Below are 24,212 nucleotides of genomic sequence, written 5' to 3'. Positions count from 1 at the left end.
TCCTCTTCCTGACAGCAGATGGAAGGAACGCACAGACAGGACTCCTGGGCTGGCTCACAGCACGGGCCCTACTCTTCAGACAGGTATAGACGAGATGCTATCTAGCTATCTAATCAAAAACCTTTCAGCATTAAAAAGCAAACAAATAACCTCCGAACGCTCAGTCTGTGGTCAGTCCCTTGGATAAAGTCGAATGAAGATCGTCGTCACCCAGGTAGAGCCCTAAGCAGTTAAAAATGGAATCATATGTACACGCGTCTTTTCCCTCCTGCAAGTGGGGCTCTGTCCGCCTGCAGTGGCACCTGTCGCGGCCGCGACCTCCGGCGTCTCCCGCCGAGGCTCCGAGGCTATGAGTACAGGCCTTCGTGCCCGGTGCCGTACATGTCGGCCAGGCGCTTGAAGCGCGGGCCCCAGTCACTGAGGTAGTCGTAGTTCTGGTCCGAGTTGGAGCTCACGGACTCCAGGCTGCTGAGCGACTCGGCCACCGAGCCGTTGCCCTCGAAGGCATAGGTCTGCAGGGAGTCGTACGGGGGCGCGCCGGGGTCCACGTCGGCCTCCTTCAGCCGCTCCCAGATAAACTCCCTGAAAATGACGTTGTCGGGGATGCCCTTGAACGCGGGCCGGCTCAGGAACTGGATCTCGGGCGTCACGTCCCTGCGCGTCTTGGTGTCCCTCATGGCGTTGAGGTTCCTCAGGGCCGCCATATCGAAGGCCTCCGTGTCCTCCTCGCCGCCGCCCTCGTCGTCGTACCTCACGATGTTTTCGCGGATGTCTCTCTCCTCGTCGAAGATGAGGGGCTCTTTCTTCCGTCTCCTCATGGTGACGATGAGGAGGATCAACACTGCAGCAAGGAGACAGCAGAGAACAGCGTCAGGGCCCGCCCGAGGTGACCGCCCGAGGTGACCGCCAGATGTGAACGCCTGAGGTGACCACCTGAGGTGACGGCCTGGGCCTGAGGTGACGGCCTGAGGTGACCACCCGAGGTGACCCCCAGATGTGAACGCCTGAGGTGACCGCCCGAGGTGACGGCCTGGGCCTGAGGTGACCACCCGAGGTGACCGCCAGATGTGAACGCCCGAGGTGACCACCTGAGGTGGCCGCCCGAGATGGCCGCCCGAGGTGGCTGCCCCATCACCCTTGTGGCGTGGGCTGGGAGCTGGCCGCCTCCCACCGTGCTCCACTGGCTTTAAAGAACTCAGCTTGGGCACATCAAGAAAGCTGCCAACACACCTGCCTAAAATTAATGTCTGTCTCTAACCTGTCAAGAATTTGACAGAGCAAACTAAGAGCCAGTTGAGAACAAACGGCATCATTTCAAAGGCGTGAAACACAAAGGAACTTGTTTTAAACCTCTTAATTGCTGGAAAGGCAGCGTGACTTCTCAAGGTGGTTTGAGTCTAGTCTTACAAGGGCAGTTTCACAAGGAAACGGATCACAGCATCAGAGCAGGTGCTTTGAAGAAATGTCTGGCCCTTGTCTATGAAATTCAACCATTCAATAAAACCCAGGCCATACGCAAAGTCCAATGAAGTTCTATCATGCACTGAGGGTCGCTTTGTTGGGGTATACCCTCAGTTCGGTTGTTGGGTAACACACCCAGAGGCAGAGCACAAGTCGCGAGACCTTCAGTGCCAGCCAATGCCAGTCCTCAGAGGTAAGTCACCCCTTGAGCTTCCGATCTGTATTCCTCAGTTAAGCTTCATTTTCCTGGAAGGCCTAGGAGGATTGAGGCACCTGCAAAACCGCTTGTTGCTTTGGATATCACATTTTAAAAGGGGAGATTATCTGTGGAATGTAAATATATATATTTATATATGTGTTAAATACACATATTTGAAGTCTACTAAAATGTTCTTATTTGACATTTAGAATATATTTGAAAATAAAAATATGAAAAACCCAGATGGGCACAATGTGCTTCTATGAAGCAGACAAGGGCATGGAATTCTAGACTTCTGTTCACTTAAAAAACAAACAAACAGAAAGCTAAATATTGATTTAAGTTAAAATTAAATGAGCTTGTTATAATCTTAAAAAGTATGCAACTTTTCTGTATCTGCTTTCCTGCCATCAATAGGAACGTGACAGATGTGGACGTTTTTGCTGGAAGTCACTGGGAAGAGGGGAGCGAGCAGCCATCTGTGTGTGCGTGGTTTGTGTATGCGTGTGTGTCTCTACACTTTGCTCCCTGTTGCTTTTGATCCACATTCATCCTGCCAGCTTTGAATATCACAGAAAGCTTGGGATTTATGGAGTTTCATTTCTGAAGAAACCTCAACTGCATGTGTTCTAAGACATTTTCCCAATTTTATTGTCAGATGACATACTGAGCAACACTTACTACAGTGAACTGGAAAAAAATGAACAAGATAACTCTAGCAGGTCAGTGCACAGGTTCAATATAGATAAATAATAATGATCTATATCAATATGCAGTTATAACCTAGTTATTCAGTAATTTTCTCTTTTAAATTCTTTGTTCTTTTATCATGTTAATTTGTCTAAATTTTTCTAAAATATGCCACCTTTTTCCTATTAGGCACATAGTAAGCTTTCTGGATTTTCTCTTACTCCTAAGATGAACGTGAAGTTGGTTGGCTTCAGATCATGAACGACATTGAAGACTCTCCCCGCCTACACTCCATCTCAGTTTCAGATCTTCTCTGTTCCTATATACAAAGTTCTATAAGAATTTAGCACTTTCATCACAAAACACACCAATAAATTACAAACATCCTGCGGGCATTTTTGAATCAATGATTTACCTTCATCCACATAATTTTTTTTCCTTAGTTTTTTCCCGCTTTTTAATTTCTCCTATTCTATGCTTCCACTTTCTTGTACTAAGTGCATTTGAGGCACAGCATTCTCACTTTTCCTTGTTTTCTCCTGTGTTCGGGATGCCAGTGATGCTGCTTTTGCTCCATCTTCAGTCCTTGTTTGCATGGTGTGTCTGTCCTAGCTGATACTGCATGTCAGCCAGGAAACAGCATGGACCCAGCAACAGAGGGCCAGCATTTAAAGCTGCATGTATGGATTCTGTATCTTCTATTATCCTCACAACAGATAAAAGTTCTGTGGAAAACCTAATCAAAATGAGTGACCAAGATAGAGTAGATGCTGATAGAACATCTTAAATTGATAAATACAGTGTGACATTTCTATTTCAACATTTACCTTTAGTCATATGTTCTGAGTTTTTAATAAATTGTAACAATCTGAGGTAATTTATCTGAGAATGCAATGTTTATGCTTTAACCAGTGTCATATACATTTTCCAGAGGCTTAAAGATACAAGCTGGATTTCAGAAATATAGAAGCATACCAAATGGGAAAACATCATGAACTAATGGGTAAATTTTTATAGATAATGATAAAAATGAACCCAAGTGTTCTTGTCTCTTAAGGAGTACATTTAACTTATTTATGGCTAATCCTGCATGCATCTATAGAATATCTTCTATACAGCACATTGGCCTTTTATGAGATGCTATCTATATAATGATAAGTTTATGCTTATTTCTGCTTCCAAGAACAAAACCTACTAGAGAAAATGGAAATCGAGACAGACTAATCCACCAGTTGGGTCAAGGCTTGATGGATACTCTTCTGCTGCACGGATTATGGTATCTTTTTAGGAAAAACATCCAACCTGAATTCAGAAGTCAAGGGAATGAGTCTTGCACCCTCCCAAAAAAGAGTTAGTAGTTGCATTTTTCGCAAAAAAGAAATTTCAGACTTAAGGAGAAAGATAGGTTACAGCAGATAAAACAAGGCAGATGAGTCTGAAAAAGAGCAACTCAGGTGGTTTGACTAAAGCATACTTTGTAAGCAGAAAGAAACAAGGATGAGGGTGGTGGAAACTGAACAGATTTCTTAGCTGCTGGTCAACAGACACTGAGTGGACAGAAATCTCACTTGAAGCCGGAGTGTGTCACAGTCCTATTTTCTTTTGAAAGCTTATTTTGTTTGCATTACTATTGGATTCCATAGGAAAGGGAAGGAATGGGTCAGCGTAATTCACCAGAGGAAAGGTGGACCTTCAAAAATACTGGATGAATCATCCAAGGGAATGAAATAATTAAACCAGCAAAGCAAAATCAGCAGTTGTGGAGAACTGATTTCTAGGGAAGGATGGGACACTGGGAAGAAGGAATTCCCACTAATTGCCTCTCTTGGATAAGACATTAAGGACTTAAGTCCGAAAAAAAAGTAAGGAATGTAGGAACATTGCTCAAGAGTTGGTATTTCTTCTTGGGTTTCTAACTTCCGTTGTCAGATACTGCAAAGAATACTTAAAGCTAGATAACCAGTGAAAGATATGAGTCATAAATTTCAAGTCATATGCATGAAAAAAATAATTCTTTCCATATCTCAAAACAGAGAAAGTTTAATTTCCAGCTGAATGGACTTGGCATCTCACAAAGAACATATTACAAATTTCTTTTTTAAATGTGAAAGTCGGAATGGTTTCATCTGAGTCTAGTTTAAGAGATAAATAAGCTGTAAGTGAAATAAATATTTTATACACAAAGATAATTTGTAAACTGTATTTTGACAGTGACAAGATACAACTCCAAATCTAACAAAGTTTTAAATGTGTTCTCTAGAGGTTGGAAGTAATTAGAGGATACTACTAATTAGGATTTACCAAAGCAAATGATACAAGTTTTTATCTAAAACAGATCAAACACACTGTTGCCTCTAATTTCAAAGTGTCTGGGTTGCAACAGACACAGATTTATAAGTATTTCCCAGAGACACAAGGGTGTCTCATGTTGGAAAACTCATATGTAAGGATATATTTAAAGAAATATTCAGAAGACAACCCTGCCTGTGTTTGGGTCTCAACTCTGACATTCATTACCTTTCCATAGATATTGCTAAGCTGTAAGGTTTCCTGTACTGAAATGGAATATAATAAAAATACTGTGTAGGAATTTTGTTATGATAATTAAGAAGATGATGTTTATTATTATCTAGTACTCAGTGTGAACTTAGGAAATGCAAATCGGTATTTAGCATGCTCACATTTGTCTGAGAGAGGACCATGTGGCTCCCCCACCTTAACTAACTGGAATATTCCTATGAAGAGCTCTGGGACTGCTATGCGATTTATGTTCTATCATTATAATTTATGATAAGGATCATTTTTTAAGACAGTGCTGCGATTTTCTCAGCAATTTAATAATAAGTTTACTATAGTAAGACCCACCATTACTTACAGTACCAGGAAAACATTTTCCTGTTGAATAAAATCATGAGCAGCTAGAATAACAGCAGGTGAAATACAGTAGAGCGTTTACAAACCAGGGAAGAATAGTGGAAATGCATGACAGCTAAGTGTCAAGCTGAACATTCTAGACATGCTGGTAAACGTTGAGTTCTATGTATGAAACAGTGCACCTTTTCTCTATGAAGCTAACCAGCCCAACTAAGCACAAGTTTTGTTTTAAGCATAGAGTTAGAAGGAATTTTACAGGACTTTAATTATGTGGACCTCAAGGCCTAAGGAGGGAAAAAAAATGGTAAATGCAATGTAAACTTCCATGTGCAGTAAAATTTTGCATGCATATTAATATAGTCTAATCATATTATTCTCAGAAACAAGGATGCAATAGTTAAGGTTGAGGCCCATTTTAAATTCACAAAGTTGAATTTCTTTGTCTTTAGTTTTTAAAACTCTAATGTCCTAGTCATTCCTACAATTTTTCTTTTACTGTGCTGTAAGAATAACTATCAATAAATCTGAATCACACAAGATGCATAATTAAATTAGTGTTCATGACGAGGTATATGTATTTTGAGCAATAGAATACTAGAACATTTTTCTATATGTCAACAAACTTTTTCTCCATGAAAACTCATTGAAAACCCTGGTTAGCTAATGTATCATGACATTTGAATAGGAGAGTGATGCTTCTCATTGAAGTACTATGGCTAAATTAGGGCAATTCCCTGTTCTCACTTGGGGAACCACCTCTGCCTTTTAGAGAATTTGGGGCAGGGGGTTAATTGGAGCTGGAACAAAATTAGAACAAAAATGAAAGAAATGAGAATAAGTGCTCACCCATAAAATCAAAAGATAAAAATATAAATGTAAACTGATCAATCTAGTTTCAGATATCATGAATTTAAAATCTTGGAAAAAAGGAAAATCAGATTTGTTTATGTTCTCACTTGTTACATGAACTCTTGTAAATCCTGAACCTAACTGGCCCTGTCTCCTCCTCTCAGCACATACATTGATTTAGAGCAGATTTGGGGGATGTTGTCTATATTCTATGAACTCACAGCCCCTTGTGTCATATCACGGGTAGCTGTAATTTGGTGTATGTGGCCAGCAGTGTGGTACACCTGCTTGTGACACTGCCATGTCATACACTGGCACAAGTTCAAGTTTCCACTGATCTGCTGCCTGTTCAGCTCCTTGCTAATGGGACTGGAAGACAATAGATGCAGGCCCAAGTATCTGGGATCCTACAACCTATTTGGGGGATCAAGATTTAATTCCTAGATCCCGGCTTTTGCCTAGCTCAGTCGTGGCTGGTGTAGCCATTTGAGGGAGTGAGTCAGCAGATTGAAATTTGTCTGTCTCTCTTCCACTCTGCCCTTCCATCTTCCTTTCAAAATAAACACTTAAATACAATATAGAGTTTCTGAGTCTGCCAAGAATCAAGGGCACTGTGTCATTTCATATTAAATGACTGTGATTCTCAGGTTCTCCCTCGTTCCTTCCTCCTCAACTTGTTCTTCCCTGGCAATATTTGCACAGAAGGTGTGTTACAAATCCTGATAGCTAGTGTGTAGGCACAGGATTCTCACTGGTTTTGAGACACTATAAAGGATGAGTCATTGTGCACTAAAAATCAAGTACCAGCCAGGCTGTGTGCCTGATCTGAACCCCCTGTGAATATTCAATTCCAGGGACTTCAGCACCTATTATATGAAAACCCAGAGTCTATAGCAGTGTAGCACAAGGAAAAGAGACCATAGTCCTGATGATCTGCTTGAAGCAGTTTAGGAAATGGCATACGAAGAGTCCACAACTCCGAGCGGCAAGGCAGAGCCACTACAGAAATAAAAGCCGCAGAGGGACCCTGCTTCCAGACTGCCTCTGTGCTCTAATGCTCTTTCGGATTTATGACTTTTTGTAGACTTCTGGAAATTTTTAAACAATGAATAAAATATGTAGGTTGAAACTTGACCTTTAGAAGTGAAAGAGATGTTCTTAAATCACTGTGTTTCAATTTTATAGAAACAGCAGTTATCTCGAATTTGACAAACCTCTTTTGTCTGTATGCACACATAAGCAAACATTCATGTATGTTGTAACAATCACATCCGGTGAAATTCTGTAATAGTTACGTTCAACTAACTCGTGATCCTTCAATCAACCCAAATATTAAGTAACGTGTGACAATTTACTAAAAGTTAATCAAGCTCCATTTTTAAAAATTAAAAATTAATTAAGTTGGGAAATGAAATTTGGACATATTCTTTTTTGGTACATGAACACCTTAGATGTTTATGAAAAAAAAAAAAAGACTGAGCTTCAAGTTGTTGACAGCGCCATCTATCCACCCTCCGTTCACTGACCACAAACAAAGAACATCAACATTTAAAAATGAAAGTAATTTTTAGAAAAGCTTCCTGCGTAGGAGATTCGGCTACTATGCAATAAATACACACATTGCATCTTTATGATTATGTGTTGGAATCCAGGACACCAAGAAAACACTATTTGCAATGATTTCACCTGTCTCAAAATTTCTCTAGCATCAGTACTCTCACGTCAACAGGAATGATTCCTAAACGTCTCTAAAACCAACGGGATCGTCTTTGGAAAAGAGTTCACTATCTCCTACCTGATTTACCTGATTAGCTTATGCTTTGGAATAATAATATTCATTATTTTGAGACAATTCACAATATGTTAGTAACAAAGGGAATGTTTGATACAGAGGATTTTTGCATCATCAATAACATGAATTTCTGAATGCTCCACTATATGAGAAACACTGTGTACATCATATAAATTATCTCATTTAATTCTTCCAACAAATGTAAGAAGCTAATTCTGTAATTTTCCCACATTAGATTTAAAAATAGCCTACAGAGGAATGTATAATCCTCTGAGAAAGAGAGAGTGTATTTTGGAAGCAAAAATAAAAGCTGGGCTTATCTAAATCCACAAGTCTACTCTTTAAACATTACACAGATGTAAATGCTGCTTTTATACATTTTTCCAAATGTATTTCTTAATTCAATTAACCTCCCAGAAAACACACAGGACAATCTAGGTGCGATATTAATTGCCTATTTCTTTGTTACAGGAAGATGCATTTAAGGATAATGTTGTTTTGGAATAAATGCATTACCGAGTGGCCACGTTGGACATCCCCCAATCTCTAAAAGCTTGATAAGATGGTGTCTTGCCAAACTATACCTTTAGTATGACTTATAAACTTAATATTGTAAAATAACTCTCATGAAAGGCAATACATGTGTTATTACGTCCTTTGGAATGATAGTATTCACCTTGTTGAAACAGCAAAGATTAAAATTTGTAATATTCTAAGAATGCTACCTTAAATATTTCTTCACAAATGCAGAATATAAAACCAAAAATTCTGATGGAAGCACATTTTTCAAACAATATAGATGCCATCCTCTCAAGTTCAGGGATCTCCTCTGCAGAGGACTAGAAAGTGAAGAGCTGGGATGTGGAAAGGTTAGAAAATATTTTAAAAGAACATTAATTATTATTGAGTATAAGCTATTTGTTAGTCACTCATTTAAATGAATGAATTTCCGTTTTTTTTTTCTGGGTTACACCTTACTGGTCCCCTGAAAATTATGGCAAAAATCTTAATGTTTCTTATGAAATCACTAACCAGCAGAATACTTGCCAATGTTCTCCAGAAGATATTTTAAAACATTTATCTCTTTATTTATCTGACAATAGAGTGACACACACACAGAAAGGTTTTTTCCATCCCCTGGTTCACATCCCAAATCGTCTCAAACAGCTAGTGCCGGGCCAGATGAAGGCAGGAATCCCAGACTCCATCATGTTCCCCACATGTGGCAGGGGCCATCTTCCGGCACCTCCCCAGTGCGTGAGCCAGCAGCTTGATCAGACGTGGGCAGCAGGATTTCCCCTCAGAGCCTCACTTGGCATCCTGTGTAACAACTCCTGCCCCCAGAAAGGACAGTCTGACAGAATGGAGATGAGAACAAGCAAATCATGGAAGGCACTTGTTGCAATTGCCCTTTGAGACCCAACACTGGAAATACGACTTACCCAATAATGTTAAGACACAGGCAAGTATTGCGATCAGGGCGCCTGTACTGAGACCGGCAGGTAAGATGTAGGCCTCTGCATTACAGGTCTGAGCGATGCCATCCGCATCGCAGTCACAGACCCGGATGGTGAGGGTATTGGTGCTGCTGAGTGAAGGAGACCCACTGTCCACAATGAAAATGGGCAGATAATAGACAGACTGCTCCTGTCTCCGGAAGCCACTCCGCCTCGTTAGTATTGAGGCAGTGTTGTCTAGGACAAAGAAAACACATTTTTAACATACGATATCCAAAGCAATCATTTTCTAAACTCTATTTAACTTACTCCATTTACTTGGATTCCTTAATTAGGGAGAGCTATAAAATTACAGACCTTTTTTGTTTTAAAATTCCCTTTGAATGCATTTCAAAGGAGAGACATATTTCCTAACACATTTTAAAAATAATTATGTTACTCTTTACAATTATAACCAAGGAAGCTATAGAGTAAAACTAAATATGAAAATATTTGTGTGTCATTATGACAATTGCAAATTTGTAAAAATTAAATATAGTGTACTAATTTGACTCAAATTTGAGCCATTTGTTTCTGGAAATGAGGGTAAATATTAACAGGCTATTTTTACAAAATCACCACAGAGAACAGATGGAACTCACAATCTAACCTTTCTGTAGAAAGTTCCAAGCCCCATATAGCAAAATATAAGATAAGATACTCTTGCTTTATTTAAATTGAGACAGACATATTAACCCTGTTATAGTCATTTGAAGAGTAAACTGACAAAATGTCTCCTCTTACTCTTCCTTTCTCTGTGACACAGATTTTCAAATCTTTGGAATGCAGATTTTCAATTACATAAGTAGATAGATAGATGATAGATAGATAGATAGATAGATAGATAGATAGATAGATAGATAGACAGATCTAAAACAATTCAATGGCCAGTATTATAGTCGGCGAGTAAAGCTGCCACTTGCAATGCTGGATTCTCCTACGGGTGCTGGTTTGGTGTTGTGGCTGCTCCACGTCTAGTTCAGGCCCTAGACAATGGCCTGGAAAGCCAGCAGCAGGTGGACCGAGTGTCTGGGTCTGTGACACTCTCACGTGAGCCCTAGATGAAGTCCTAGCTCCTGAACTGAGCCTCATCCTGCCCTGTCCATTATTGACACCCACAAGTGAGACACTGATGAAGCTCCAAGCTCCTGACCTCAGCCTGATCCTGCCCTGTCCTTATGGACTTCCAGAGCATCAAACAGAAGATGGGAGTCCTCTGTCTATGGCTCTGAAATCCAGATAATTAAATAAATATGTGTTTTAAATGTTATATTCTTATTTCTAGAGATCAAAAGCACATGTATATAAACATTTTATCAGTGACAAAACCATTCATGTTTAATCTACATTAATATCCTTTTTCATTTAAGGAATTATAGTTATTATGAATTTTTAAAAAGAATTCATTAATTCTAAAACATAACATGGATAATATAATTAGCCCACCAGAATTTATTTTTGTGTCTTCACTAACTCGGTTATCCATAACATTTGAAAACACATAGCAATTAATGAAAATGGAAAGGAAAGGAAGAAAATCTTGGACATGGTGCCATGGGAATTTACACATTTCCTTTCTGATATAAAAATATACATTTAGTCAGAGTTAATGTGAAATAATTAACAATGCTATAATGAAGGAGCTAGTTGAATTTCATCCATTCACAACCAGCACAAAACAGGAAGTTCACACTCTACTTCAAAAAATGCATCAACAATCATTATAAAGGTTACAGAACTAAAATGGATTGATTCTCAGAGACCAGGTGGTGGGGTTTCAGACACACAGATATGCATTTTTAAATGTGTACATACAGAAGGTGTTTATTGAAAAACTACGCTGAGTTAGTGAACAATGTTGGGTTGACCACACACTTACTCAACACAGGTTAATGCCACCAGCAGCTTAAATTGCATTTTTATAATCTGATAAAAAAAATGTTTTACAAAGTTATTGCCTATGATCAACTATGATTGACATAAAAATCAATCTCTCTCTTTCTCTTTCTCTCTTTCTCTCTCTCTTACACACACACACACTCGCAGGATTGAGGCTCAGGAGCTGTTAATGCCCATCGTATGAGAAGACAACTCAATATTCAGAAAAATGTGCGGTATCCATAATATGTGGGATTGTTCCCTTCAGGCAGAAGGCGGTATCAGAATCATCACTCTGTGTATTGTCTACCTCTGTATTCTTGAACTTGATGTAGGAAAATTTCAGGTTGTGTGGTTGTAGGAGCTTACTGTAAATTCAGATGTCCTGGTGCAGGTGCTGCCAAAATCACCCTGGTGATGCTGGGTGATGACTGCAGGAATTAGGTTCATTATGTTCATTATTTTCGTGCAAGTAGCAAGGTTTCCTATCTAGTACTAGATGAAATCAGGGCTGGAAATCATGCTTTCCTCAGTGCAATTAAGTGAGAGATTCTGGAATTACCTGCTTAGCAAACGCTCTCCTTTTTATATTACGGAAAGGACAAGATAGTGTTGTAAATGGAGAACAGAATCAGAAACATAATGTTTTTTTCCAGATTGAATTTTTGAGGCCAAAGCTGAATTTTTTACACTGAAGAAGGCTTTGGCCTCAGGCAAAAGTCCTCATAATATCCATCTTCTGAAACCAAGACTTTGCAGACACACTAGTATTTGACTGGAATATCAATTACTGTATTTATCCCCTGAAATCAAACTTATACGATCAGGCTAGATGAAAGAATTACACTTGTCACATATTGGGGAAGTAGTGCTCTCCTATTATTTCAGCTTTAAATACTCTTGTCTGCTGAAGTATTTTGAATAAAACTCTATTCAAATAAATACAATTAAAACTAGACAAGCCAGGCTCTGGTGTTCCCTAAAAAAGTCTTGCAATTGTCTGTATTTTTAAGTGACTTTATGTAAAGAGATTTTGTTTGTGTCACATGGAAAACTGAAATGAGTGGTTACTTCTAAAGCATAGAATTTTGATTTGATAGATTAATTACCTTTAATTTTATAATTCTTAGTATCATGTATATATTATTATGATTTAAATGGATTCTCTTCTTTTTAATAAAAATAAATAATAACTAGTGTTATTATTTAAAGTATTAGCTAAGAATTGATTTGAGTTGAAGTGCAGAAATTTTAAATGTTGTTTTGAGTGTCCCAAGTTGTATTTACGTATCATGGGCTTTTTAAGGCATTAAAGGATCCTCAATGTAGATTATTTAAGATAAAATAAAAAGGACACAAGTGTCTAAAAAAAAAATCTAAGTTTTTCCTGTTCGACTTAGCCCTAAAATGATTTAAATAACAGATTCTCCTTCATGACAAGAATCTGCAGGTAGAAATTGTTTGAGTTGGCCCGTCGCCCTTTCATTCATGCCCTTGTTCTTGACTAGGATGCATAATCTGAAAGGGCCTTGCATTGCGAGTTTGTAGCTGCTGTCTTCAACAATGACAGTAACAAGACCTTACCTTTGTTATCTTTCAGGGAGAAGTTGTGGTTGTTGTTTGCCTCTGTCATCAAGCTGAAGTAAAACTGGTGTCCACTGGCTGGCTCATCCTTGTCCACGGCGCTCACTTTCTGGATAACCTGGAAAGGAACACACGCAGGAGGGAGGCACAGCTGCGGCTGCTCCTAACTTTTCCAAAGCCAAGACGGAATGACCCCTTCGTAATAAACACAGACTTTGTGGTGGGGGAGAAAGAAACAGGGTACTAAGGTGAACCCACCCTGACAGAGGGTTCTTTGAAACAACGCATCCTTTCAAGTTTTAGATTTGCATTTACTTTTGTGAACCTCAGAAATAAGCCATACGAATTGATTAGACACCCCAGCAAACATCACAGGACTCCGAATGGCACAGTGGACCCCTTGTCGTGTTAAGAGTGAGCAGCCCTCCGGAATTCGATGCTCCCAGGAGATGGGGCCCTCAACTCTCCAGCAGGACATAAAGTGTTTACCTTTTGTTCTGTGGAGTTTTCATCACACAATTAAACCAGACTTTGAAAGTTCCTTTAATATTAGCTTACGCTACACATCAAAGTGTTAGTTTTGCTGAAACAATCTGATTATAGTTTATCTGAAAGCTGGAAGAATTTCAAAGACAACTGCTGCTGGATCTTTTTCAATTCCCGGAGGAAGAGCAGAGTGATCCACCAATCACTGACCTGTCCCGGCTGAGCATTTTCACACACAGTGGTCTCATAGTCCATGGCAAACTCGGGGGCGTTGTCATTGATGTCCAGGATGGTGATGGCCACATAGCCTCGTCCCACTTGAGATGGGTTCTCTAATGAATAGGAGGACATATTACTCCGATAGCAAAACTATTATCATGCTGCTATTTTACTCAAGAGACAGAATCAAGAGACATGTTTGGCCCTCCAAAGCACAGTTACAAAACTAAAGCCACAAAGTATCAAATGAAATCCGGAATCATAGCAAGTAAACTCCACAAAGGAAGCTACAGATATACATATACAGTGTGTGTATATGTGTAAATTTGTGTGCAAACATGCATGTTTAAATATATGAATATAGCATGTAAGGATAAAAACTGTACTCATGAAAAATGTGTTATGGATTTAAACTGCTAGTTTTGAAGATTTACTTATATATTTTAAAAGCTGGAGTTACCAAAGAGGTTGCTTCACTCTCCAAATGACTGCAATGAACAGGGCTGGGCTAGGTTGAAGTCAGGAGCTTCATCCAGGGCATTTGCATGGGTGGTAATTGTGCAAAAAACACTTGGGCCATTATTTGAGGCTGCCACGGTACAAAGCAGGGAGTTGTATCGGAAGTGAAACACCAAGCCCATGACCTGACACCATATTGCACACAGTGGCAAAACATACTATGTCATTCAAGTTTTTTTTTTTCACTAAAAGCTATTTTGGGGTTTCATTTTCCATGAACTTTTTGACAAATATGCATTCAATTATTTTCATAATAAGAGATATCAACTAGAAGACATATGATGAATTTCAATATTTTTGATACTACAGCTCATATTTGCATAAATATACACTTGCAATATATACACAGGCAATATGCATATATTGAGTAATAGGTATGTATACATATAACATGCATATAAGTGTCTTCTAGTTTTCCAAAAATTTTCTTCTTAGAAACTAAAATTTAATAGCAGAATATTTATATCTGAATGCTTTGATTAGGGATTAGCTTAATCAAGTCCATTTCAGCATAAATGCAATATAAATGTGGCCAAAACCCAAAAAATTAGTTCTCCAAAGATATTTCATATTCATGAATTTAAGTTACTTTCAAAGTCTAAATTAACACTTTAGCTAGAAATTTTGATAAAATTTTAAATAGAAATTTTGATGAAAGCACCAGTAATGAAAAAAAATACAAAAAAAAGCTTGAAAATTAACAAACTAGAAAATATACATTTTTCATGACTCAAAAACTCTAGGTTTCTGTGGTGGCTAACACTGATTTCAGTCTGATTGTAGTACCATTATCTCACATAGACTCTAGGGAAAGTTTTGGATGTCATACTTCCAATCCAGCTCCCTACTTATGGCCTGGGAAAGCATCTGAGATTTGCCCAAGTTGGGGAACCTTGCACCTACATGGACATCCTGGAGCAGGCTCCTGGTTTCAGGACGGTCCAAACTTCAGCCACTGCAGCTCTTTGGGTTGTGAATCAGTGGGTACAATTTCTCTCTCTTTCTTTTCCTCTCTGCCTTTCTGTGTTTCTCATAAAAATAAAACAACTGCTAAACGAAAATTTGAGATGTGGGCCAGCATTGCGGTGTATAGGTTGAGCCAAACGCCATGATGCCAGGATCATATATTAGCACCGGTTCATGTCCTTAGATGCTCTACTTCAATCCAGCTTGTTGGTACAAACAGCAGAAAGATGGTTAAAATGCTTAGGCCTCCATCATGTGGGAGATCCAGAAACAACTTCTGGTTCTTGCTTTTGGCATGGCTCAGTCCTGGCCATTACGCCATTTGGGGAGTGAGCAAGCAGTTGGAATCTCTCTCCTTCTATCTCACTGAAACTCTGTCTTTTAAGGGAATAAATAAACCATTTAAAAAATCTGGGATTTTTCAATTTTCTGTTCAGTTAAAACATGTAATTATTACAGTTCTGATTCTGTTTTCAAACTTCATTATAGCCTGCACTCACCCTGTTATCCGCAACAGTCTGGTTTTAAACCTTTCTACTTACGGCTCTCCATTGCAAGAACTGTAATATTATGAACAGCATTCGTCTCTCGATCCAAAGACTTGGCTGTGGTTATAACTCCACTGTTGGCATCAATATTGAAGTATCTCTCTAAGTCTGTATTTCTGTCAATTGAATACCTAAATGAAAAAAATTAAATATATGTAATATTTCTGTTTGGTCATATCTCATTAACATTATTTCATTAATTGTGTTGCTAATCATCAGCTTCCTGCTGATGTCATCATCTGTCACATTAATAAGATAAACATATATCTTATATAAAATTTCTCTTATATAGCGTGTGATTTATATCCTATGTTTTTGTAATCTCAATGCTTTTCTTCCATACAGTACAAAATGACCACCAAAATATAGTTATTTTTATAATGCTCTGTGAAATGTCATTGAAACATTAAATTCATTATAATTATTACTTCAAATTGGCTACTAAAATCCATGTATAATAAATAACCCTGGTCACAGTTACACATCCATTCTGAATGAAATGTATGTTTGCATCCTTGACATGCACAAGGCTTTTGTCAACACACGTCTGCAATCCCAGCATTTCTGTAGTACTTCTATTCTTATTCAGTATGACTTGTTCCATGTGCAAAACTCCCCTCCCCTGAAGGTTTTTTTTTGACTCCAGCTGAGTGACATAGAAACAAACAGAAAAACAAGCAAACCTCACTATTAAAATATGTAGATGGTGCTTCAAGCCCACTGGCCTCCCATGTTGCTGAACTTCTTGCCTTCAATAATGTGCTCTGCTCCCCTGCCTCTGTTCAGTGATAGATTCAACAAGAATTCCCTTGTTCACTCAGCTCTCACATGCATTAATTTGAAACTCTAAGACTCTTAGACTGTCTATATCTCCTTCTTTCACAATTCTGTATTCTGATGAACTATTCTGCTGATCTTATCAAATTGTTTTCCTCTGTCAATTGATATTCCTTGATTCTTCAGTTCTCTCTTACCAGCTCAGGTAATATGGCACCTCTTCATCACTCCTCTATAGATACTTAGTGTAACACCTGCCATTTGGTGGCCTGCAGCAATAATAAGACTTAACATATCTTTTCTTTATTGCTTTAAAGCATGTATTGCTAGGCGCTTCTAGCTCTTAATTTGCAAGGAAATTACATCTGAATAGTGGCTGGGGTCTAGATGGTCCAACAGCAGAGCAATTATTCGCTTGGCTAGCGTTGTTGCCTCAGTGGCCTGCTAAGTGGACTTCTCTTGCCCCAGTGCTGCCTCTGTAGCATCCAGGCCTGAAAATTGGTTTCTCCAGGGCAAGAAATACAAAAATAGAAGAAGGTGAAAGCTGTAGCAATTTTCAGAGCTGATTTGGGGAGTAAAATGCCTTTGTTCCCCTCATACTCTATTTCTCACATAGTTCACTGGGAGCCAATAGGAAACTGGTTGAAAAAAAGGTTATTAGATTTTTATTACATTATTCTACATAGAAAAATGAGACATTAGACAATAGCTTTAATATATTTTATCAATAGAGAACAAATAGCGACTGCAACCCTTGGTAAATTTTATGAAGCTGCTCATGGTACTTTGTGAAATACACGATTGAACAGAATGGGATGCATAATTAAAACCTTCTGGAGAATCTTTGCAATGTCCCCTCCTGGTTCAGGGTTTGAGCTAGGAAATCTGGAGTAATGGAGTAATAGGTCACGTTCAGCAATTTTTGTTTTGTCTTTTAACAGGGTCCCAGTGTGGATCAGGTTGCAGAGCTGTTCCTTCTCTGTCAGATCCCCATGTGCTGTCTCCTGCAGGTGCAGTCTTCCTGATAACCAGGCCCTGGCAAACCCATGTAAACAGCAATACCCTCACCAGTATTTTAACTTTGGGAGAATGTCATCAAAAAGGAAGGCAGCAGAATGAGGCATCTGGGGACTGACTTCTTTTACTCAGTGTAGTGAATAAGACTTGCCCAATGTTTGTGTCCATTCTTTTGTAATGCTAGATAGTATACCAGCAAGTGGATATAGGATAGCAAGTTTACACATTTGCATAGTGAAAGAATTTTGGATTTATGCCGGTTTTGACAGAGAGAGATACAATAGGCATTCACCTACTAGTTTAGAAATACTTCATTTCCCCTAAGATGTGGGAATGTTGCATCACATCATCAATGTATGTTTTAAGATTGTTAAAATTTCCATCGTGAGTCTCCCATTTTGCATTCCTTTCAAAATCACACACTTCGCTGCTCTATGACTTTACCACACAGCACTTTCATTGGGCATTTGTCTAACGATATTGACCATACTTTCTGTATTTAGCTAACACACTCCTTATTTTAATTGTGCCATTTGTTCATCTTGGGTGAAGTTTTGAGAGGTTGTTGCACAATTTAAACAGACTTTTACTACACATATAACTTGTTTTGCAGTTTGTCTTTTTAATTGATTAAAAGTACCTCTCAGAGATTGCAATCTCTAATCTTGGTAAAATCTATACATATTTTTGTTTTATTGAGGGCCTGGCTTGATAACCTAGTGGCTAATATCCTTGCCCTGTAGGTGCCAGAATCCCATATGGGTGCTGATTCATGTTCATACTGCTCCACTTCCCATCCAATTCCCTGCTTGTGGCCTGGGAGGGAAATAGTCCAAAGCCTTGGGACCCTGTATCCATGTTGGAGACCTGGAAGAAGCTCCTGGCTCTTGGCTTCCGATAGGCTCAGCTTTGGTCTTTATGGCCACTTGCAGAGTCAACCAGCAGACGTAAGATCTTTGTCTCTCCTCTCTGTATATCTGCCTTTCCAATAAAAATAATAAAAACGAATTTTGGCCCTGGTTTGGTAGTGGGTAGCTTAAATCCTCGCCTTGCACACACCAGGATCCCAAATGGGTGCTGTTTTCATCCCTGGCAATCCCACTTCCCAGTCAGCTATTTGCTTGTGTCCTACGAAGGCAGTCAAAGACGGCCTGATATGCATATCTATTTACCTTTGTGTGTGTTGTAACCAATGATATTGGGAAAACTGATAGTTTGCAGAAAAGTATTATGATCTACTCATCATGTACCAAGCTAACTAAAATTATTTGGTTTTCAAATATAATATCTCTTAATAATTTAACACTTGTCTGTTTAAAGTAAAACAGGTTTCCAGATTATTGAAAGGAAAAGGCTTTGAACCTCTTATGAATCTCATGAAATATTAATTCTCGAAATGCAAACATACTTGCCTCTATTATCGGTAGTTTTGATGTGCTGTAATAAAGTATACAAAGACTGCAATTGATCAAACCTGTTAAATATTCTTAATCACTAATCACCTTATGTAAAAAAAAATTCACAAATCACTGAGGGATTTAGTCATAAACAAAAATATCCAGATTGTGTTAGTAAATACGTAAACTAATCTGCTATATAACCATCAATCACATCTTAATGTATAGTATCCACTTACCAGTTATGGTACCCAGAGCTCACTAAATAATGCCACAATCCTGTAAGCCATGAGACAGCCTACAGTCCGGTAGGGGCAAGGTCTAGTGAATTCACCTAGTGATGACCTCTGCTAGAGTTTCAAGTTTGTGCAGAGCATCCCATGCCATTAGACAAGGAGTGTCAAATTTCCCCTCTGTCTCCTTTTTTCATTGTAAATCCATAAGGATTAAGCCATGGGTCTCCACCCGAATGCTTATCCAATCTCATTACCTTTACCTTCTATCATTCATTCAGAAATTCAGAAATTATTCTTGAAAATGTTAGCATGATGCCCTGTTTTAGGAAGTGTATTCCATACATGATTCAATGGATCTTTACACTTCCCCCTGATTTTCAAACATCTAAGGTTATGTGTGGAGAATACTTAGATTTGTATACCTAACACCTATGTCATATTTCCTGGGAAGAAAATACTGCTTTCAGTAGACAGTTATGTGAGAAACAGAAAAAAACATACACATTTTTTGTTAGGTTTTTGCATACTTAAGTCCTGAAAGCTGTTACAAAATGTAATATTCAAAAAGAGGTTGCTTACTACATCATGAGCACCATGCTGTGATGGTGGAAAGCTGGAGAAGAGGCCTTTCCCACAAACAGCTTACAGTTATTTGAAAAATACGTTCCTTTTCCCTTATTTAGACCTCATAGGATGAACACACATAGGGGAACATCAAATAGCATTCCAACAACACGTACAATGTTATGCTTTGGTTTAAAAACAGGGAGAAAAAGGCAGATATTTACAATTTTAAGCTAAAATAATAAATTCTGCATAAGTAGTATCAAACAAAACAATATTAAAATCATCACGATGAAATACTAATGCAAATCCACATTTGCACTTATCGGTACATTTTTTCACATATGCCCTTGTCCTAATACTACAACTTGATCATTTCATTTTTGGACACAGTGTACTTTGGAAAATATTTAGGACAATTGGTTGAATAGTATGATTAGCTATGACTTTAAGATTACAATGAACATATAAAAATATAGTTATAAAATTAGGGACTTAGGCGAACATTATGGTTTTGAATTAGTAAATTCCTGGCATCAGCATTTGGCTCAGTCCATGCTCTTGTGGGCACTCCAGTAGATGGATCAGTCCTTTCTTTTCCTCCCTCCCCTTCCTTTCCCTTCTCTTCTTTTTCCCCTTTTCTTTCTTCTTTAACTTTTTTTGCTCTCTATCTCTTTCTCTCCCTCCCTTTTGTCTCCTTTTCCATACATACATATATATATATATTTGTTTTCTTTCCTACAAAAAGAGATACGTCACAGGGCAGACACGCGGGAGGTAAATACTAGCAAACTGAAAGAGAAATGAGTAAGGTTATGAGTCTTACCTCACGGGGCTGTTGGAAGAATCTGGATCATGAGCTGCAACGGTGCCAATGATATTTCCCACTTGGGTAGCTTCGGACACCTCCATGGGGTACAAAGCTGCGGAAAACACAGGGGGCTCATCCACATCCTCCACAATTATCTTGACGGTCGTTGTGTCACTGAATGGCCCCAAACCGGTAAAGCGAGGATCAGCATCTTTATTTGCAGCTTCTATGCGTAGAGTGTAACTTGTTTTGGCTTCAAAATCCAGTTCCTGTAAAGAAGGTTATTAAGAAAATTGAATTACCAATTAGACAATGAGCAAAGCCGAGTCTTCTCACTCATCATAGATCACAGGGTAGAAATGGCTCTGTCATGGAAAGACACCACTGAAATAAACATAACGAAACATGCCAGAGAGAAACATGCCAGAGAGAAGCCTTGATATTTCTCATAAACAATGTAAGTGCTTTTGACCTAACTTAATCCACTCAGCTGCCGTACAGTACATAGGCAAATGCAGGTCTTTAGATTGTTACTTAAAGCCAAAAGCCAATTTATCATATTAAAAAAAAAAAACTCTTCTAAGAGAGCTATCAGTAATTCTTTGATTCTTTGATAATTTAACTGCACTACCAGGAGAGATTAAAAATAATAATGGAAGCAAGCCACAGCTTCCCACTGCTTTCCAGTGTTTCCAGTGCATGTGACATTGAACAGGTCAGTGGTTTGGGAATTACTTGAGAATCCTGAGCTGGTGGCGGAGGGGGAGTGGCCTGCTGAGAAAACCAGCTGAAAACAGCCGGTTCACGGCAATGAAGCCCTCATCATCACTCCTCTTTTCCTCCAGGACTCTCCCTCTCTCTTTCGTATCAGATGGTTGATTATTGTGTTCCAGAATCTTTATTTTGTACCTGGTTTTCCAAGAGAATTAACATGCCAAAACATTCTACAAAAATCAAGACCAAGTCAAACCATATGGAAACCAGTACAAAAGTCAGAAAGGCCGTTAAATGTGGAACCAATGCAGCACCACCAACGAAAAACATCCCTTCCTACAAACATACAAAAGCTGCTTGTGATGGTACCACACTTAACCTTCTGCAATGGATAAAAAAGCAATGATATAAAGCAAAACCTATTGAAATATTAGAAAAAATGACTGACACATTGATAACCATAATGCATATGTCACTTAGTTATCAGTACTTATTCCAACAAATTAAGGAAAGTGAGTTAAAACATCAGCTTGACAACTGTAACTCAAATGCATTTATTATCTCTATATGTCTGTGAGCACATAGAGGGATATGCAGAGTTTCAAATCATTCCATAATCAATCTGAGACTGATTGGAAGAAATAAATTAATGTGGTGTAGTATACACAAAACAGTGCAGACATGCACATGCCATACATAACTTATGCTATAAGTATTATATATTTACAATATATAAATATCAAATGTATTAAGACACAAATATGGCAGAAGTTGAAAAAGCTCATAAAAACGAAATTTAAAGTTTATTTGGGTGCAAATTAGTTGTGAATGACATGTGACTTTTTCCATATTGTGTATTTAACAAATGTTTGAATACCATATATATTTATAAGCAAATATATTTAAGATGTAAATGTGCATGTGGGGGTTGTACTATATGTATGTGTGTGCTTACATATAAACATTAGGAAAAAACGGTGCATGCTCATAATGGTTAACATGAGATGAAGATATGTTTAAATGGTTTAAGTTACGACTTTGTAATATCCAAACTAAATATGCTTGGGTTATCTTCTGTGTACTCAATGCAATATTTATTTCACATATTCTTTTGTCCTTATTTACAAACCCAGGCTGTTCCATTTTTTTTTCTATTACTCCCAGTACTTACACTTTATTTTTTGTCTATGCAAGATGCTCAATAAGTTATTGATCAATTAGAAAAAAAATTACATCATAGACATTCAGCCCACAAAATTTCACAGTGAATTCTACCTTCAATCTAGGGAAACCTGATTGCTAGGCAAGCAGATACGGAAGGTCAGACACTTAGGTACATTGTTTTCTCTTGAGCACAAAAATTTATAAAACAGTTACAGAAGAGAAAAAAGCTTGATCCTGTCTGATGTTTCATGTAAAAGTGCTGCCATACAGACTATAACAACGAAGTGGATTTTGTGAGGTTGTATTATTGTTTGCTACCTAACACCAAGTCCAGCACAGTGATTCTCCACCAGCGTTGAAATTCACAGCTAAGGAGATGTGGCGCCTTTCTATGGAATTTTGACTTGGTGGATCAAGCATAATGCAGGGCAAATGTAGTTTTCAAAATATCTTCAGGTAATGATTCAAATTCTCTTTGAAGAACCCAGACTGAGTTGTTAAAATTCCCTTGAGACTGTAGATGAAATTGAACGTTTGATTTGGAAATTGCTAAGAATAAAGCAAAGTCTTACTTATCTACTCACAAATGATTTGGATAAGGGCCTTTTCAGTATGTTCTTATGTTGTTTTTTATAGGGAATAAATAACAGAGAAATTTCTTATTGTAATATTACATGACTGTGCATGGCACGTTAAAACTTCTATTTGATATCAGTTTTTAAATTAACGCAAAACCACAATAGCCTTTAAAATATTTGTTCAGCTTTTCAACATTACTAGGAGGGATATCAGATACTTCTGATTTAAATTAAAATTTGTCTCACTGAAAAAATAATAGTTTAAAACTTGCCGAATGCAATCGCTCCGCAGTAACTTCTTTTTTTTCTAAATATGTCCAAAAAGCAACAGCATGAGTTTTAGATATATGGATGCTATAGTCATTAAGAAACATGACACTATGCATGAGAATTGAACGTCAAGAAGCTGTTATCCAAATGGAGCAATGAAAGCTTATAATGAAAGCCAATGAATCAAGAGAACAGACAAAAGGAATTGCTATGCAAGTCATTTTTAGATCATATCAAAAGAAGCCAAAGATAAACAACCTGAAACTGACAGACAGAAACAAAACAATGCAGTTGAGAAATACAGCATTGTAGCTTAGCAGCTAAGTCCTCGCCTTGCACATTCAGGGATACCATATGGGCACCAGTTCTAATCCCAGCAGCCTTGCTTCCCATCCAGCTCCCTGCTTGTAGCCTTGGAAAGCAGCTGAGGAAAGCCCAAAGCTTTGGGACTCTGCAACACTGTAGGAGAACAGGAAGAAGTTCCTGGCTCCTGACTTCAGATAGGCTCAGCTCCAGCCACTGTGGCCACTTGGGGGTTGAGTCAGTAGATGGAAGATCTCTGTGTCTCACCTCCTCTTGTATATCTGACTTGCAATAAAAATAAATAAAGCTTAAAAAATGGTAAATAGCAGAAGAAAACTCTGGGCAGAAATACATGGAATTAAAAACAAACATAAATAAACGATACATAATACATATGCACATACCATATATAATGCATGCTATATTATACATAAAGTAATATATATAAAGGTTTTTCAGAAAGATATTACGATGGATAGAATTCTTAAAAATGGCTTGTGATCAAATTTTATTTATTTTCTCATTACTGGCTTCTCTATTAGCAATACTTTCTGTAATCACTAGATATAACTATCAAGGTCATCCTTGCAAAGAACAAAGCCACTTCTCTCTAGCGTTTGCAAGCCCATAGAGTCGGAGACCATATATTGTCCACACCGTTAGCCCCAACAGGGAGCCTGGAAAGCACGGGATCACAGCTCTGGCACAACCTCCAACAAGTGAAGCTACAAAAGGGAAGCAGCCTGTGCACTGACTTACTTTCAAATTGTAAATGTGGCATTTTCAGGGATCACAGCACACCCACCTTGCTTGGGATTTT

General features: G+C 38.3%; 1 protein-coding gene across 2 annotated transcripts in view; it reads right to left on the bottom strand.

Annotated features, from left to right (window-relative positions):
• Positions 1–347: 347 nt before the first annotated feature.
• Positions 348–24,212, bottom strand: part of CDH7 (cadherin 7) — a 93,952-nt gene continuing 70,087 nt past the window's right edge. Inside the window, exons 6-11 of one of the 2 annotated variants that reach the window (XM_040984763.1) lie at positions 20,379–20,632; positions 15,556–15,692; positions 13,520–13,641; positions 12,824–12,941; positions 9,308–9,559; positions 348–841 (exon numbers count right to left, since the gene is read on the bottom strand). In XM_040984763.1, the coding sequence (XP_040840697.1) occupies positions 348–841; positions 9,308–9,559; positions 12,824–12,941; positions 13,520–13,641; positions 15,556–15,692; positions 20,379–20,632 (1,377 nt within the window). Of the gene's footprint in view, positions 842–9,222; positions 9,560–12,823; positions 12,942–13,519; positions 13,642–15,555; positions 15,693–20,378; positions 20,633–24,212 lie in introns of those variants that run through there. The other variant, XM_040984764.1, reaches the window with a different exon arrangement.

Source organism: Ochotona curzoniae, unplaced genomic scaffold, assembly GCF_017591425.1.
Source record: "Ochotona curzoniae isolate NIBS_2020 unplaced genomic scaffold, NIBS_Ocur_1.0 contig_43, whole genome shotgun sequence".
NCBI lineage: Eukaryota > Metazoa > Chordata > Mammalia > Lagomorpha > Ochotonidae > Ochotona > Ochotona curzoniae.
The sequence above is the reverse complement of the archived record's forward strand: the minus strand, read 5'-3'. Positions and strand labels throughout refer to the sequence as shown.